Source organism: Nicotiana tomentosiformis, chromosome 3, assembly GCF_000390325.3.
Source record: "Nicotiana tomentosiformis chromosome 3, ASM39032v3, whole genome shotgun sequence".
NCBI classification, from domain to species: Eukaryota; Viridiplantae; Streptophyta; class Magnoliopsida; order Solanales; family Solanaceae; genus Nicotiana; species Nicotiana tomentosiformis.
Window position 1 is genome coordinate 146,254,931 of NC_090814.1, and position 14,769 is coordinate 146,269,699.

At 37.5% G+C, this 14,769-nt stretch overlaps 1 protein-coding gene and 1 pseudogene across 1 annotated transcript; one reads left to right on the forward strand and one right to left on the reverse strand.

The window, feature by feature from the left end:
- Window positions 1-10,702, forward strand: part of LOC138891460 (uncharacterized) — a 38,507-nt pseudogene extending 27,805 nt beyond the window's left edge.
- A 786-nt stretch (window positions 10,703-11,488) lies between these two features.
- Window positions 11,489-14,514, reverse strand: LOC138908639 (putative FBD-associated F-box protein At5g38570). The gene is made up of 3 exons (XM_070199321.1): window positions 13,336-14,514; window positions 12,024-12,194; window positions 11,489-11,671 (listed from the first exon to the last, which is right to left on the reverse strand). The coding sequence occupies exons 1-3, from the start codon at window positions 14,512-14,514 to the stop codon at window positions 11,489-11,491; spliced, it is 1,533 nt and encodes a 510-aa protein (XP_070055422.1).
- Between the last annotated feature and the right edge of the window lie 255 nt (window positions 14,515-14,769).

The following is a 14,769-nucleotide window of genomic DNA, read 5'->3' on the forward strand; positions in this document are numbered from 1 at the left end:
TATGAGATGCATCACAATATACTGTATAAGATCCTGAACCTGTGGGTAACACCAATACTGGTGCCGTAGTTAAAGCAGTCTTGAGCTTCTGAAAGCTCGCTTCACACTCGTCTGACCACCTGAACGGGGCACCCTTCTGGGTCAATCTGGTCAATGAGGCTGCTATGGATGAAAACCCCTCCACAAATCGACGGTAATAGCCCGCCAAACCCAGGAAACTACGGATCTCTGTAGCTGATGTGGGTCTAGGCCAGTTCTGGACTGCCTCAATCTTCTTAGGATCCACCTGAATACCCTCTGCTGATACAACGTGACCCAAGAAAGCAACTGAACTCAACAAAACTCGTATTTTGAGAACTTAGCATATAATTGGCTGTCTTTCACAGTCTGAAGAACGATCCGAAGGTGCTGCTCATGCTCCTCTCGACTGTGGGAGTAGATCAAGATATCATGAACAAACACAACCACAAAGGAATCCAGGTAGGGTTTGAACACCCGGTTCATCAAATCCATGAATGTTGCTGGGGCATTTGTTAGCCCAAATGACATTGTAGAAACTCATAATGCCCATACCGAGTCTGAAAAGCTCTCTTAGGAACATCGGATGCCCTAATCCTCAACTGATGGTAGCCAGATCTCAAATCAATTTTTGAAAACACCTTGGCACCATGAAGCTGATCAAATAAATCATCAATCCTCGGCAATGGATATTTTTTCTTGATGGTGGCTTTGTTCAACTGCCGATAATCTATACACATCCTCGTCGATCCATCTTTCTTCTTCACAAACAACACAGGTGCACCCCAGGGCGAGACACTAGGTCTAATGAAGCCCTTATCCAGCAAATCTTGCAACTGCTCCTTCAATTCTTTCAACTCTGGCGGGGCCATGCGATATGGCGGAATGGAAATAGGATGAGTGCCCAGAGCCAAATCAATGCAGAAATCAATATCTCTGTCGGGTGGCATCCCCGCCAGGTCTGCAGGAAACACCTCTGGAAACTCATCAACAACCGACACCGAATCTGTGGAAGAAACCTCCGCACTAGAATCGCGGACATAAGACAAGTAAACTAAACATCCATTCTCGACCATATGCTGAGCCTTCACATAAGAGATAACCCTGCTAGCAGAATGGCCAAGACTTCCTCTCCACTCTAATCGAGGTGACCCCTGCAAGGCTAAGGCCATTGTCTTGGCGTGACAATGACAATCAAATATAGCATGATAAGGTGACAGCCAATCCATACCCAGTATGACATAAAAATCAACCATGTCAAGAAGTAGGAGATCTACACGAGTCTCAAGACTCCTAAGGGTGACCACACACGAACGATAAACACGATCTACAATAATAGCATCTCCCACTGGTGTGGACACATACACAAGAGCACTCAAAGAATCACGGGCACAACCAAATGGGAAGCAAAATAGGATGACACATAGGAGTAAGTAGATCCCAGATCAAATAGAACTGAAGCATTTCTACTGCAAACTAAAACAGTACCTGTGATAACAGTATCAGATGACTCAGCCTCAGGCCTGGCTGGGAAAGCATAACACCGGGGCTGGGCCCCACCACCCTGAACTACGTCTCTAGGACGGCCTCTAGCTGGTTGGTCTCCACCTCTAACGGCCTGACCTCCACCTCTAACTGTCTAGCCCCTACCTCTGGCTGCCTGAGCAGGTGGTGTGGCAACTGGTGCCGAAACCATGGCACGAGAACTCTGATGCTGTGAGCTGCCCGTTCCCTGAGGGCAAAATCTGGCAATATGCCTCGGATCACCACAAGTATAACATAACCTCGGCTGCTGTGACTGCTGACCCTGAAACTAACCTTGTCGACCTGAATAACCACCCTGATAACTCTGGAGTGGAGGTGCACTAATAGGAGCTGGTGGTGCACTATAGGCTAGCTCGTCGGAATAATGCATTTGAGGGCCACGACAACCTGAGGCACCGTGGGAAGCCTAGAGCCCTGAATGAAACGGCCTGGGAGGATGGCCTCAACCAAAAGTACTCCTGCCTCTAGATGAGGCACCGTTGAACTCACCAGAATGACGAGGCCTCTTGTCTGACCCCTGACCTCCATGGGTAAGAACCATCTCGACTCGTCTAGCGACATTAGCAGCTGGTCCCAAGTAAGAGCAGGCGACCCAGATGGTCTGGTCAACAAGTAATCTCTCTACCATTTCTTGGCAGAACTAGTCATCTGAAATGCAGCAAAATCGACCCCATTGGACTCCACTATACCCATGTTCCGTAGAACCTCGTGACAGATGTCAAGATACTCCTGGGGATCCTCTGAAGGAGCACCATTGAAGTGAACAGGAAAGAGCTTGGTAAACCTGTCCAATCTCCATAAAGCCTCAGAAGACATAGCTAGCCCATCTCCGACCTATGCCGCAATAACCGGCTGAACTAATCCGATTGGCTGAGCTGCTGGAGCCTGATACTGGGGAGCTATCTGCTCCGGAGCGGGAGTGGTAGGAGTCTGGGCTCTTCGTCCAGCCTGAGAGACTGCTGGTGCCATGGGAAATGCGCAGTCTGGGCCACACTCTCCATAAGACCCACCAAACGGACCAAAGCATGCTGAAGTACTGGGGTAGCAATGAACCCCTCCGGAACCTGAGCTGGTCCGATAGGAACAGTCTGGGCTGGAACCTCCTCGTTAATCTCTATCTAAGGCTCCACTACTAGGGCTGCTGCTCGGGCCCTAGACTGAGCCCTGCCCTTGCCTCGGTCTCTGGCACGGCCTCGGCCTCGACCTCTGCCCCACGTAGGAGCTATCACTGGAGGCTCTGGCTACTGCTCAACTGAGGAAGCGGTACGTGTTCTCGCCATCTGTGAGGGAATAAGAGTAGAAGAGTTCAATCAGTATTGAGAAAGCAAAATCGCATGACAAAGAAGAATAGAAGTGAAACTTGTTCCTAAACTTCATAGCTTCTGGAAGATAAGCACAGACGTCTCCGTACCGATCCTCCAGACTCTACTAATCTTGCTCATGAATCGTGAGACCTATGTAACATAGTGCTCTGATACCAACTTTCACGACCCAAAATTTCCCACCAACGAGACCGTGATAGCGCCTAACATTTCACTTGCCAGGCAAGCCAACGTTAGAGAATCATTAACCAATTCCTTATTTCCATTCAGCAAATAACAATAATTAACTAAAATAAAATATAATAAGTGCGAAATATCACAAAACTGTATTAATTACTACCACCCGGATCTGGAGTCACAATTTACGATTATTCTAGAATTTACTACAAGTAATAGTCTGAAAGAAATACGACTGTCTGAATGAAAGAAAATAGTAGGACATAAAAGATAGACGAGGACTTCAAGGTCTGTGAATGCCGACAGATCTACCTTGAGTCTCCGGATAACAGACCAATTGCAAATCTCGATCAACCCGAGCTGGTACCAAAATCTGCACAGAAAGTGTAGAGTGAAGTATCAGTACAACCGACCCCATGTACTGGTAAGTGTCGAGCCTAACCTCGACGAAGTAGTGACAAGGCTAATGCAAGGCACCTACAAATCTACCTGTACAATTTAACAGTGTATATACAAATAATAGAATGAAGATCTAAACAGGAAATGTCGGGAGAAGAACATACTGAGGGAAAAACAAGATAAAGAACTACAATATAATGATCACCGGAGCAGTCAATATACTATGAATCAACAGGAATAATGAATACAGTAAGGAAAAATGCACGACATCAGCCTTCGTGCTTTTACTCTCAATCTCACCATAAAATTAATAGAAACGGCACGACATCACCCTTCGTGCTTTTACTCTCATAACATGGCACGGCATCACCCTCCGTGCATTAACACTCACAATATGGTACGGTATCATCCTTCGTGCATTAACACTCACAATATGGCACGACATCACCCTTCGTGCATTAACACTCTCTCTTACCATAATGCAATGCATAAATAACAACAGGAAGATAGAATAACAAGTACAAACCTTACTTCATTATTTGGTTCCATAATATCAATATCAAATTTGAAATAAAAATATTATTATCACTAGAAAATCAGTAAACATGATAAGAACGATAAATTGAATAACACTAGCGTAACACGTAACAATTTGACATAGGAAAAGACAATATAAGAAAAACAGAGAAACATGGAAAGCAGGTAAATTGGCGGCGCATAGGTACTCGTCACCTCACATATACGCCGCTCATATGGATTTCACTTAGCAAGTAATCTAAGGTTCCTAATTCCCTCAAGTCAGGGTTAGACACAATACTTACCTCGCTCCGAAAGCCACTTAATTCTCAATCACAGCTTTTCCTTTAGAATTCACCTCCAAACCACTCGTATCTATTCAAAAATGACTCAATAACATCAAATATTACTAAAGGAATCAATTATATTGCATAAATTAAAGTTTCCAAATTTTCCTCCAAAAAGTCGAAAAATCGACCCCGGGCCCGCTTGGTCAAAATCCGAGGTTCGAACCAAAATCATTTTACCCATTCACCCCGAGCCCGAATATGTAATTAGTTTTGGAATCCGACCTCAAATTGAGGTCTAATTCCCCAAATTCTCGAAATCCCTAGTTTCTACCCTAACCCCTAATTCTACCATGAAAACTCTAGATTTTAGGTTGAAAATTCAAGAAATGTAATGGGTAATTGAAAGAAAATGATTTAGAATCACTTACCAATAATTTGGGGAAGAAATGACTCTTGGAAAATCGCCTCTCACCGTTTGGTTTTTGAGAAAAATGAGTTTTTGGCAAAAATCCCATTTTTGGGTTCTGTTAAGTGTTGGGCGACAGTGTTCATCGCGTTCGTGAGAGCACTGTCGCGTTCGCGTAGTATATGAGCTGCCAAGCCTTCGGGTTCGCGAGACAGTGGTCGCATTCGCGTAGGCTACCCTTCCCTAGTCTTCCCGTTCGCGAGACATTGTTCGCGTTCGCGATGAAGAAAAAGCTGTCTGCCCCTCCCCAGTGCCTAGCGCTACGCGTTCGCGATGGGCTTGTCACGTTCGCCAAGGGTAACGCCCCCATCGCTTCGCGTTCGCGACTAAGCCTTCGCGTTCGCGAAGAAGAAATCCTCAGCTGCTCAGTTTACTCTTCGCGTTCGTGAGAATACCTTCGCGAACGCGAAGAAGGACATGCCAGAACACAGATTATGCGGAAAAACCAGGTTTCCAAAGTCCAAAACATCCCGTGGCCTATCCGAAACTCACCCGAGCACTTGGGGCTCCAAAACAAACATGCACACAAGTCTAAAAACATCATACGAACTTGCTCGCGCGATCAAATCGTCAAAATAACACCTAGAACTCTAAATTTTGCACCAAATCAAATGAAATTCTAAAAAACACTTTAAAATTTCTATTTTCTCAACTGGACATCCGAATCACGTCAAATCAACTCCGTTTCTCACCAAATTTCACAGACAGGTCTTAAATATCATAATGAATCTGTACCGGGCTCCGAAACTAAAATACGTACCCGGTACTAACAATGCCAAACGTCAATCAATTCTTACAAACAATAAATTTTTAAACTTTTAATTTTTATCAAAAATTCATAACTTGAGCTAGGGACCTCCGAATTCGATTCTGGGCATACGCCCAGGTCCCATAATTCGATACGGACCCACCTGGACCATCAAAATACAGATTCGGGCATGTTTATCAAAAATATTAACCGAAATCAACTAAAATCAACTTTTAAGGCAAATATTCTTATTTTCATTAGTTTTCAACATAAAAGCTTTCCGAAAACCTACCCGGACTGTGCACGCAAATCGAGGAGGGTAAAAATGAGATTTTTTAAGCCTAAGAGCGTCGATTCGAGTTCTAAATCATAAGATGACATTTTGGGTCATCACAAATATATGGGATAATTAATCACTAATATTACTTAAGGATACCACTAATACGTATCTACTTTTTGTAATTATCAATATATAAGCTAATTAATCACTAATATTTCTTACTGATATTGCTAATACACTTCTGCTTAGTATAATTCTCAATGTATAAACTAATCAATTAGTAATAGTTCTTAAGACTACTACTGATAAACGTTTACTTAATCAGTGTAATTACTAATAGATAGGCTAATCAATTATTAATATTACTTAAGCATACCACTAATATGCATCTATTTTATATAATTATCAATTTATAAGCTAATCAATCGCTAATATTTTTTACTGATATTACTAATACACTTCTACTTAGTGTAATTCTTAATGCATAAGCTAATCAATCAGTAATAGTTTTTAAGACTATACTAATACACTTCTACTTAATTAGTATAATTATCAATATATAGGCTAATGAATCACTAGCGTTACTTCAGGATACCACTAATATTACTTAAGGATACTACTAATAAACCTCTACTTACTTTAATTATCAAACTAAAGCTAAACAATCACAAACATTTCTCATAAATAGCATTAATACACTTGCATTTAGTGTATAATTATCAATGTATCGGCTAATCAATCACTAACGTTACTTATATAAGGATGCCACTAGTTCACTAATACTTAGTGTTATTATCAATGTATATAGGCTAATCAATCACCAATATTACTTACATATATATTATTAATACACTTATACTTCGTGTAATTATCAATCTACAAGCTAAATACAACCAATACACTTTTGCTTAGTATATTATCAATGTGTATGATAATCAATTACTAACGTTACTTAAGGACACCATTAATACACTTCTACTTATAGTAATTATTAATTTATAAGATAAACCATCACTAATATTTCTTACGGAAATGACTAATACACTTCTTCTTAGTGTGTAATTATTAATGTATAGGTTAATTAATGTAGTTAAGGATACTACAAATTTACTTTTACTTTGTGTAATTATAAGTTACTAAGCTAATTACCACTAATATATTTTAAGTAGTGTATTACCTCCACTTAGTGTAAATTTTAATAAATAGGCTAATCGATCGCTAAGATAATTAAGTAAATACTTACCGAGGGACTTACCGACGACCTCCCTCGGTATTGTGTAATAAAAAATATAAAATAATTATCTATAAGATTATATATTTAAGTTACCGACGGAAGTCCATCGGTACTGTAAAAACAAAATTCAAAATATTATGTAAATGCAGTAGGATTGAGTACGTCGATAACTTTATTTAATTTTTTTTTTTTAAAAAGCACCGAGAGACACCGTCGGTACCTAAAAATATAATTCAAAAATATAAATACAAAATGTTTCGAGGGAGTCCGTCGGTAAATTAAATTTTGATCGGTCAAAGTATTATTACTTACCGAGAGTTGTCCGTCGGTAATATTTTTAAAAAATAGAAATTAAAAGGTTCAAAAGTACCGAGGGACTCCGTCGGAATAGCGTAGGAAAAAAATCCTCGGTACTGCTGCGTCGGTAAGGAATTTGTTTCCTTTCTTGAGGAAAAGTTCAACTATTCAAAGGGTCTTATATTTGTATTTAATTGCAAAGAGGTATTAATTTCTTTTCTCCCTTTTACCGGTGTGATTTATATCTCTGCGTAATTGATTGTTTCCCTTCAGTTTTCTCCATTATATATTAGACTTCAATTATTGCTTCACTTGATTTATGCATTCGTCTACTTGTTCAATTAACTTGGTTTGGACTTTGTCAGGAACAACATTGCCGCATTAAGCACTCGTTTGGTACGAGGGATAAGAGATAATTAATTCTGTAATTAAATTTGAGATAAGTTTATCTCACATTTGGTTGGGAAAAATCGCGGTATAACTAATCCCGAGATTTTAGTGTTATTTTTATCCCTATGGGAAAGTGAGATAACTATCCCAGGATTATTAATCCCGAGATAATTAATCCTAGGATAATTTATTTCCCAACCAAATAATACTGCAGGGATAACTAAGGGGTCGTTTGGTTGAAGACAAGTTATGCTAGAATTAGTTATGTTGGGATGAGTTAATAGTTATATTAGGATTAGTTATGCTGGAATTAGTTATCCGAGTATTATTTTTTATTGACTGTTTGGTATGTTGTATTAATCCTAAGATAACTTATCCTGTGATTAGTATTCAGCCACCCACTCACAGGTATAAGTTATCCTAGTACTATTTTTAATTTTGGGATAATTTATCCCAAAATTAATAACCAAACAAAGGATAAAACGGTACTAAATTTTTATGCCAAGATTAGTCCTTCATGTTTATTCCTACCGCTACTATTGATATTTTTATTCAAAATGCATACACCAAAAATAAGAAGTTGTAATCTCTACTCAGGGCATGAACTATATGCCTTTGCTTTTACCGTATTCTTTCTACAGAGCGATTTGTGTGTTGTGGCCGGACATTTGTGGGAATATGGGGCATTTTTCAACTGGTCAAATTCTTAAAAAGGGATGGGACTTATTTTCTGTTGATAAAAGAAAGATAGTAACTTCATCTCAGATTTTCTGTTGATTTCATTCCTTTCATTTTACTTCTTTACTATTTTCTTCTTTTGTTTGTCTTACCCCTACCGGAGATAGAGAGACTGATTCCGATAAATCCTCGACATCCTTCCCTCCAAGAACTCGCCACCTTGTTCTTAGGGTGACTCGAACTCACAATCTCTTGTGTTGGAAGTTGAGGGTGTTTACCACTAAAGAAACTCACTCTTGTAAACCACCTTTAGCGGATGTTTAACTTTATTCATTACAATGTCAAATATATTTTCCTTTCACTCTTTTACTGTAATCCTCAAATTGTCAACATATAATTCATGATCTTTTGACAAGTTAACAACAGAGTTCAAAACTTGGAAGTCCTACGCCTTATATATAATCCACGTCCTCTAAAAAGAAATTTAAAGAAAAAGAATATTAGCATAGTTAATAATGGCATGGGGATATATAACAAAAAAAAACAACAGCACCAAAATGCTCATATATACACATCAACTGTCAAAAAGCCAAAAACTGAAGAAGAGAAAAACTCAATATTTATTTTTGATGCTTATAAGAGCATTTTCGCCTGGTTTATCTTCACTAGCTAGTACAACTTTTTAGACTTAGAAAATTACCTATTATATATGAGAATAGGGACGGAGCTAGAGACCATCAATTAATTTCGGTCCAAACTTTATATTTGTCTTATAAATTTATTTAATATATACAAGTTATTAATTTAAAATTCAACAACTTCAAAGAAATATAATTCTTAACTCACAAGTTCAAATCCTAACACCGCCTATATATGAGAACTTTGATAATTCAGCTTAGATAGGCATGCTTTTCTAATTATGAAGAGGGTTGATAGAAATCATAACGTGTAGCATATGTTTTTATACATAAAATTTTCTCATTTAACTATCGTTTGTCATATGTATATTCTCACCTTATTAAAATACTTAATCATAGTACTCAAGTTGATATGACTTATAATTAATTAATAAACTAATATAAATACGGGATGTCAAGTAATATTTTATCATAGACTAAAGTTCCTTTATTTCTCTCTGATCGTTGGGATTGCCGGTCTATGATAGATATTCTCAACCAATCTTCTTTCATTTATTCGGTATTTCCATCATCTGTGTTATTCTAATTAATATTAAAAAAAATTCCACTTCCGTGTGTATAATATTTGTGCTTAATTTATTATATTAGTATCATTTTCTAGCACTAAATAGGGATTTTAGACACTAATAATGTTGAACACATACACTTTTTGCACCAATAATTTACCATTCTACACCTCTCACGTTTTCTCTCACATGCTTACTCTATATAAGAGTGTTGTTCCTCGTCTCAATTCTCACTTGAAACTACAGGACTTAACACCTATATTCTACTAGAAAGGCAGAAACACAAATATGAAATTTCTATTAGAAATCAGTGCTAGGTTGAGCCACATTGCCACCATGGTTCCAAACGGTGGAGCAGATGATGAAAACATGCCATATTTTTTTAAAGTTAGATTATAAGTTTCATAGACTTTCATTTTGTTTATATGAAGATCAAGTAATCTTACTTACTTCTCTGTTTTTGTTTCAGCTTCGCTGCCAAAACTGCCAGGAACTGTCGAAAAGACAATGCGTCTATATCAGCGAGAGTGTCCAGCACGGCCGTGACACAGTTAACCATGTTATAAGAGTAAAACAAACTCCTAATTTTATCCTTGTTTAATTAGACGCTCAAGCTTTGTTTCTCATCTCTCTAAGTTTCTCATATTCAGTGCAAAGAGTGCAAGAAATATGGGACAGTGACGTTGATTCCGGGATATGGGAGGCCGTTCACAGCAGAGGACTCAGAGAGCGGAGCTTATGCTCCACTCTTGCTCTTCGACTGCGATGAGATGGCTCCTGAAGGATACGAGTTCAATGGCGGCTGGAAACTTACTACTGTAAGTTCCACCTCCAATTTCATAATTTTTGCACCAACTAATCTCTTTTTTTAACAGTCGGTGATGTTTGCATGTAGGACTTGGGTGTGGTGATCGAGAATGTGAATTTGGTGAACGATGAGTATAAGGGAGAGCGTGATATGTATGGCAATAAGCCTAAGGTGAAAAATCCCAAGGGAAGGTTTACGATTCACCAAGCATGAACAAGTTTTAACCCCGCGTGTCTATGAAAAATAACTTGCACTGTAGGTAAGATGTTGCACTGTGCAAGATGTTGAATGGTTTGTTTAATTTTTTGCTTGTTTGAGTGTTGTAGGTTTACTGGTTGCAAGTCTTTTGTGGTTTGAAAAAGCTGATCAACTAAATCAATTGTATGACTGTGTTGGGAGTTGAATCTATTGTCTTGTGTTTGAAACTATTTGAAAGAGGAATTGATGATCCTTAATGAAAAGGTGGCCTTTCTCAATATAATTCAGAAGTGAGAACGAACAATACATATTATACAAGAATTTCAATGTCTAGCAATAGTTAATTTTAGGGTACCTGAAACCGAAAAAATTAAAACAAAATAATACTACTCCATATAACTTCTTTCTGTTGTATTACAAAAGATGTTTCCTAGTTGGAAGCAAATTAATGAGATCAATCGATGATCACCAAAATACATAAAAGAGGGGGTCTGAGATGAATATTTTAAATTTTATTAAGGAAAGAAAAGAAATGGACCTAAATTGAAGTTATGCAGTCATTCTGTTTTTATTAACTAAATTTTAAGTTATATATAAAAGAGTATGGGGCAACCTTGTTTTTTTCTTTTTTTGGGTGAGACCAGTCTAACATTTAAGCCTCAAATCAAGAAAGTTAAAAGAAACATAAAACAACGAAAAATAAAAGCAGACTACATCGAAGAAAATTTAGCACTCGGGCTATCCATAAAATCATGACCAGATTTTACCTGTTGCACCCAAGCATGCATTAACCCTTTTTCAATATATAATCGCACAGAGAAGAGAAGTTGGTTAATTCCAAATACTGAAAGGTTAAAATATATGTATATGTAAACTATACTATAGAGCAAAGTCCGAAGAAACTTGAAACGTGCGACATCAATTAGGAGGTTCCTCCCATTTAAACATAAAGGTGGTAATCCGTTCAATTAGGGACGTGGATTTGAGCCAAGAGTTCAGACAGGACGTTCCCCCATCCTCAGTTACGCCTTTGTGAATAATGACTTCATTTAATCTTTTGTATTGCTTCATTCTATATTCTTTTGTTGTCTCACTGAACGCCTGTTATTCCATACCACGTGAAAATCTTAGATATATACTAGCAACATATCAAAACATAATGAAGAGGCTTAATTTGAATTTCTTTCCTTTAGAAAATTATACCGTGCCAACAAGATAATAAATATTTTTACCTAGTTCAATCCCCTTGATATAAGAAGCTCTTAATTTAGAGGGAAAGATCGTCTAAAATTTGTGCTATGTCATATGTTCAAATCCTTATAATTATGAGAATGTTTTTTGTTTGTACATATTTAAATGTGCGCCTTAGGGACCGCGGTACGTATGTGAATATCGAGTTGTATAAAAAAATTACTTAAACACTATCATTTTGGGATATAATGTATGTTTATACCTGAAGTATTTTGCTGTCCATGCCATGCACTATAGATACTGTCATGGGCTGAGAAAACATCATTTCATTTACGAATGACTCAAGATGCATTGAAGAATTCTCTATGCATAGCTCTAGTTTTCGAGTTGGTGGAACAAGAATTTCACTTGGATCTTCATAAATAAGAATACTCTGCATATTGTGCAAAGCCCAAATACCAAGTTAAACAAGTAGCGCAATGCATAAATCAAGTAATTAGAACGATAATTCGTCCAATTCACAATGGAGCAAACTGAAGGGAGAAAACAATTCGATAGAGATATGAATCCTATGTAGGGGTGGCAAAAACAACCCAAATCCATTTGACCCGTCCAATCCGCCCAACATTTAATGGGTTGGGCATGAAACATTTTTCCTGATTAGCTGATTTGGGCATAACCCATCTCAACCCATAATACAAGCTAGCCCAAACTCAACCCATCACTATCCAAACTTCAATCCCTATAATTTGCACTCAATTCGATTAAAGGAATTTTTTACTTCCTTCTAATCATGTTTAGAGATGGTATTCTGTTATCCATGTAGATTATATGTTTTTTTTGTATAATTTTCGGTTAACCTTTATTTATTACTATTAAAAGATTTTAGATTAGTTAGGAGTTAGATATTAGCATTAACTTAATTAACTTTTCCTTTCTCAAAAATACAATATAATAAAGTTTGTACCTTTTATGGCATTATTCTCTTTTATCTCTTTATAAGAAAAGATTATACATATTGACATCGGAAATAAAAATACAATGCATTTTTTTCTGGTCAAATGCAATACATATTTAACAAAGTATACAAATAGCAGCTAATCATTTTTTTTATGCAATGAAAATTGACAGCAAACTTGACAGCCTTAATTCAAAATTTGTGTTCTACCATAAAAAAGCATATTGAAAGCTTGCAGTTAAATGATTAGTATTATACCTTTTTATAGCTTAATTCTCGTTTTTCTTTTTACATTAAAAAGATTTGAGAGTATCTAACACGTGAAGTAAATAAGAATGCAAAATTAGCGTGTAAAAATCATGAAGAATGGGAAGTAAAAATTTTGTTCAAGTTGGGCAGGTTGGGCTATGACGCATTGTTTAATCCATCTTGACCCAAGTAACTTTGGGCAGGGTTGGGCAATGACTCATTTATTTAGTTCAGCCTATTTAAACCTATCCAAACCCAGCTCAAACAACCAATTTGCCACCCCTAAATTCCTATGCATTAACTATCATTGAGACGAAGGGAATATATGTTAAACTAGTGAAAGAGAAACTAAAAAATAAAATATTACCTCTTCGCAACAAATTATTAATATCAGGCCGTTAGAATAGTTGAACTTTTGAACAAAGTCTAGAAGATTATTGTACCAACTTGTGTCCACATCTCCAAAGTTGTAAGAATCATCAGATTGCTGCACATAAAAATCGAGGTTGGCTCGTTCCAAGTTAGAGGGATCCATAGTTGAGATTGAGAAGGGCATTATATAGCCTTGGAAATTGAATTCCATCAGATTTGGAGCCAGCATGTTGACTTGCTCCAGATTACCCCAATGCGACAAGGTGAAACTCTTAAGGTTTTCACTTACAACTTTTATATTTTTCATTACATAGCATCTCTTGAGTTTCAAAACTTTAAGGGCTGGAAACTTAGACAACTGATATTCAAATTGCTTGTCCGTCATGGTGGTAGCTTCTAACTGGAGACATTCTAAAGTGTTATAACCATCTAAAATATCAATTGTGCAAGGCAACGGTTCTGGTTCAGTTGTGCCTGAGTGCTCGTCCAAAGGCACGCCAACATAGACAAATTTTCGAAGATTTGGAGCCCAGATTTCCACCTTTGCGAGTTTCTTACACATACGTAGCTCCAATTTCTCCAGATTTACTAGGCCGAAAACATGCAAATTCTGGATCCCCGTGCAATGACCTATTTTTAGGTCCCTGATAAACGGGCATGTACTAATTATCCGTTGCAATTTATTAGTGGTACTGTTGTTATTATCAATTTCAAAGTTGCACTTGTTCAGCGATAATTCAGTCAGCGTCTTAGCTGCATAAATAGCATCAGGTATGCAGTAGCTAAAATTAGACGTTGGATGAATTTCTAGAGATCTGACATTATGTTTAATTGCCAAGTTCAACCAGCGATCAATATGAGACGCCAATTCTGGAAGACGAAGATTTATGAGGCGGAGTATTTCGATTCTTAAGTTTTGCTCGACATGGGACCGCAAGGAATCATCAACGAATTTAACGAATTTCTCCGTGGAATTCATGAAACTGTTGTGGATGGATTGATTGATTATCACTTCAGGCCGCGATCTCCAAATTGAACTCCATGTCTTAGACAAGATGCAAGTTCGAGCTTCTTCTTTTAGCCCATATTGACGACGAATCCGACGTAAGATGTCATGAATTATTTGTATAGGTAACTCTGATATTCTGTCCTCTCCATCACCTATTTCCTCCATAATTTTCAAAGCGAATTGAACCTTAATTTTCTGTCATTGGAATTACAGGCTCGTATAAGCATAAGAACCGCAAGCTAATTTATATATATTTCAGTCAGTTCTTTTACAACTTCCTATTCCTCGTTGGAGTTGGTCATGACTTTCCATATAAGTTGACATGGAAATTATACTTTCTTTCCTTTTCAGGAAGTGAAAGTTTTTTTTCCAAAGTTAAAACATGGTTTATCTTTGAATTAAACCTTTTGTGTTCTTGGA

Coding starts and splice junctions, on each gene's coding strand:
- LOC138908639 (XM_070199321.1), bottom strand. CDS start 14,514: ATGGAGGAAATAGGTGATGGAGAGGACAGAATATCAGAGTTACCTATA. Junction 12,195..13,335: donor TAATAATTTGTTGCGAAGAG/GTAATATTTTAT, acceptor CACAATATGCAG/AGTATTCTTATTTATGAAGA. Junction 11,672..12,023: donor TGGACAGCAAAATACTTCAG/GTATAAACATAC, acceptor ATGGAATAACAG/GCGTTCAGTGAGACAACAAA.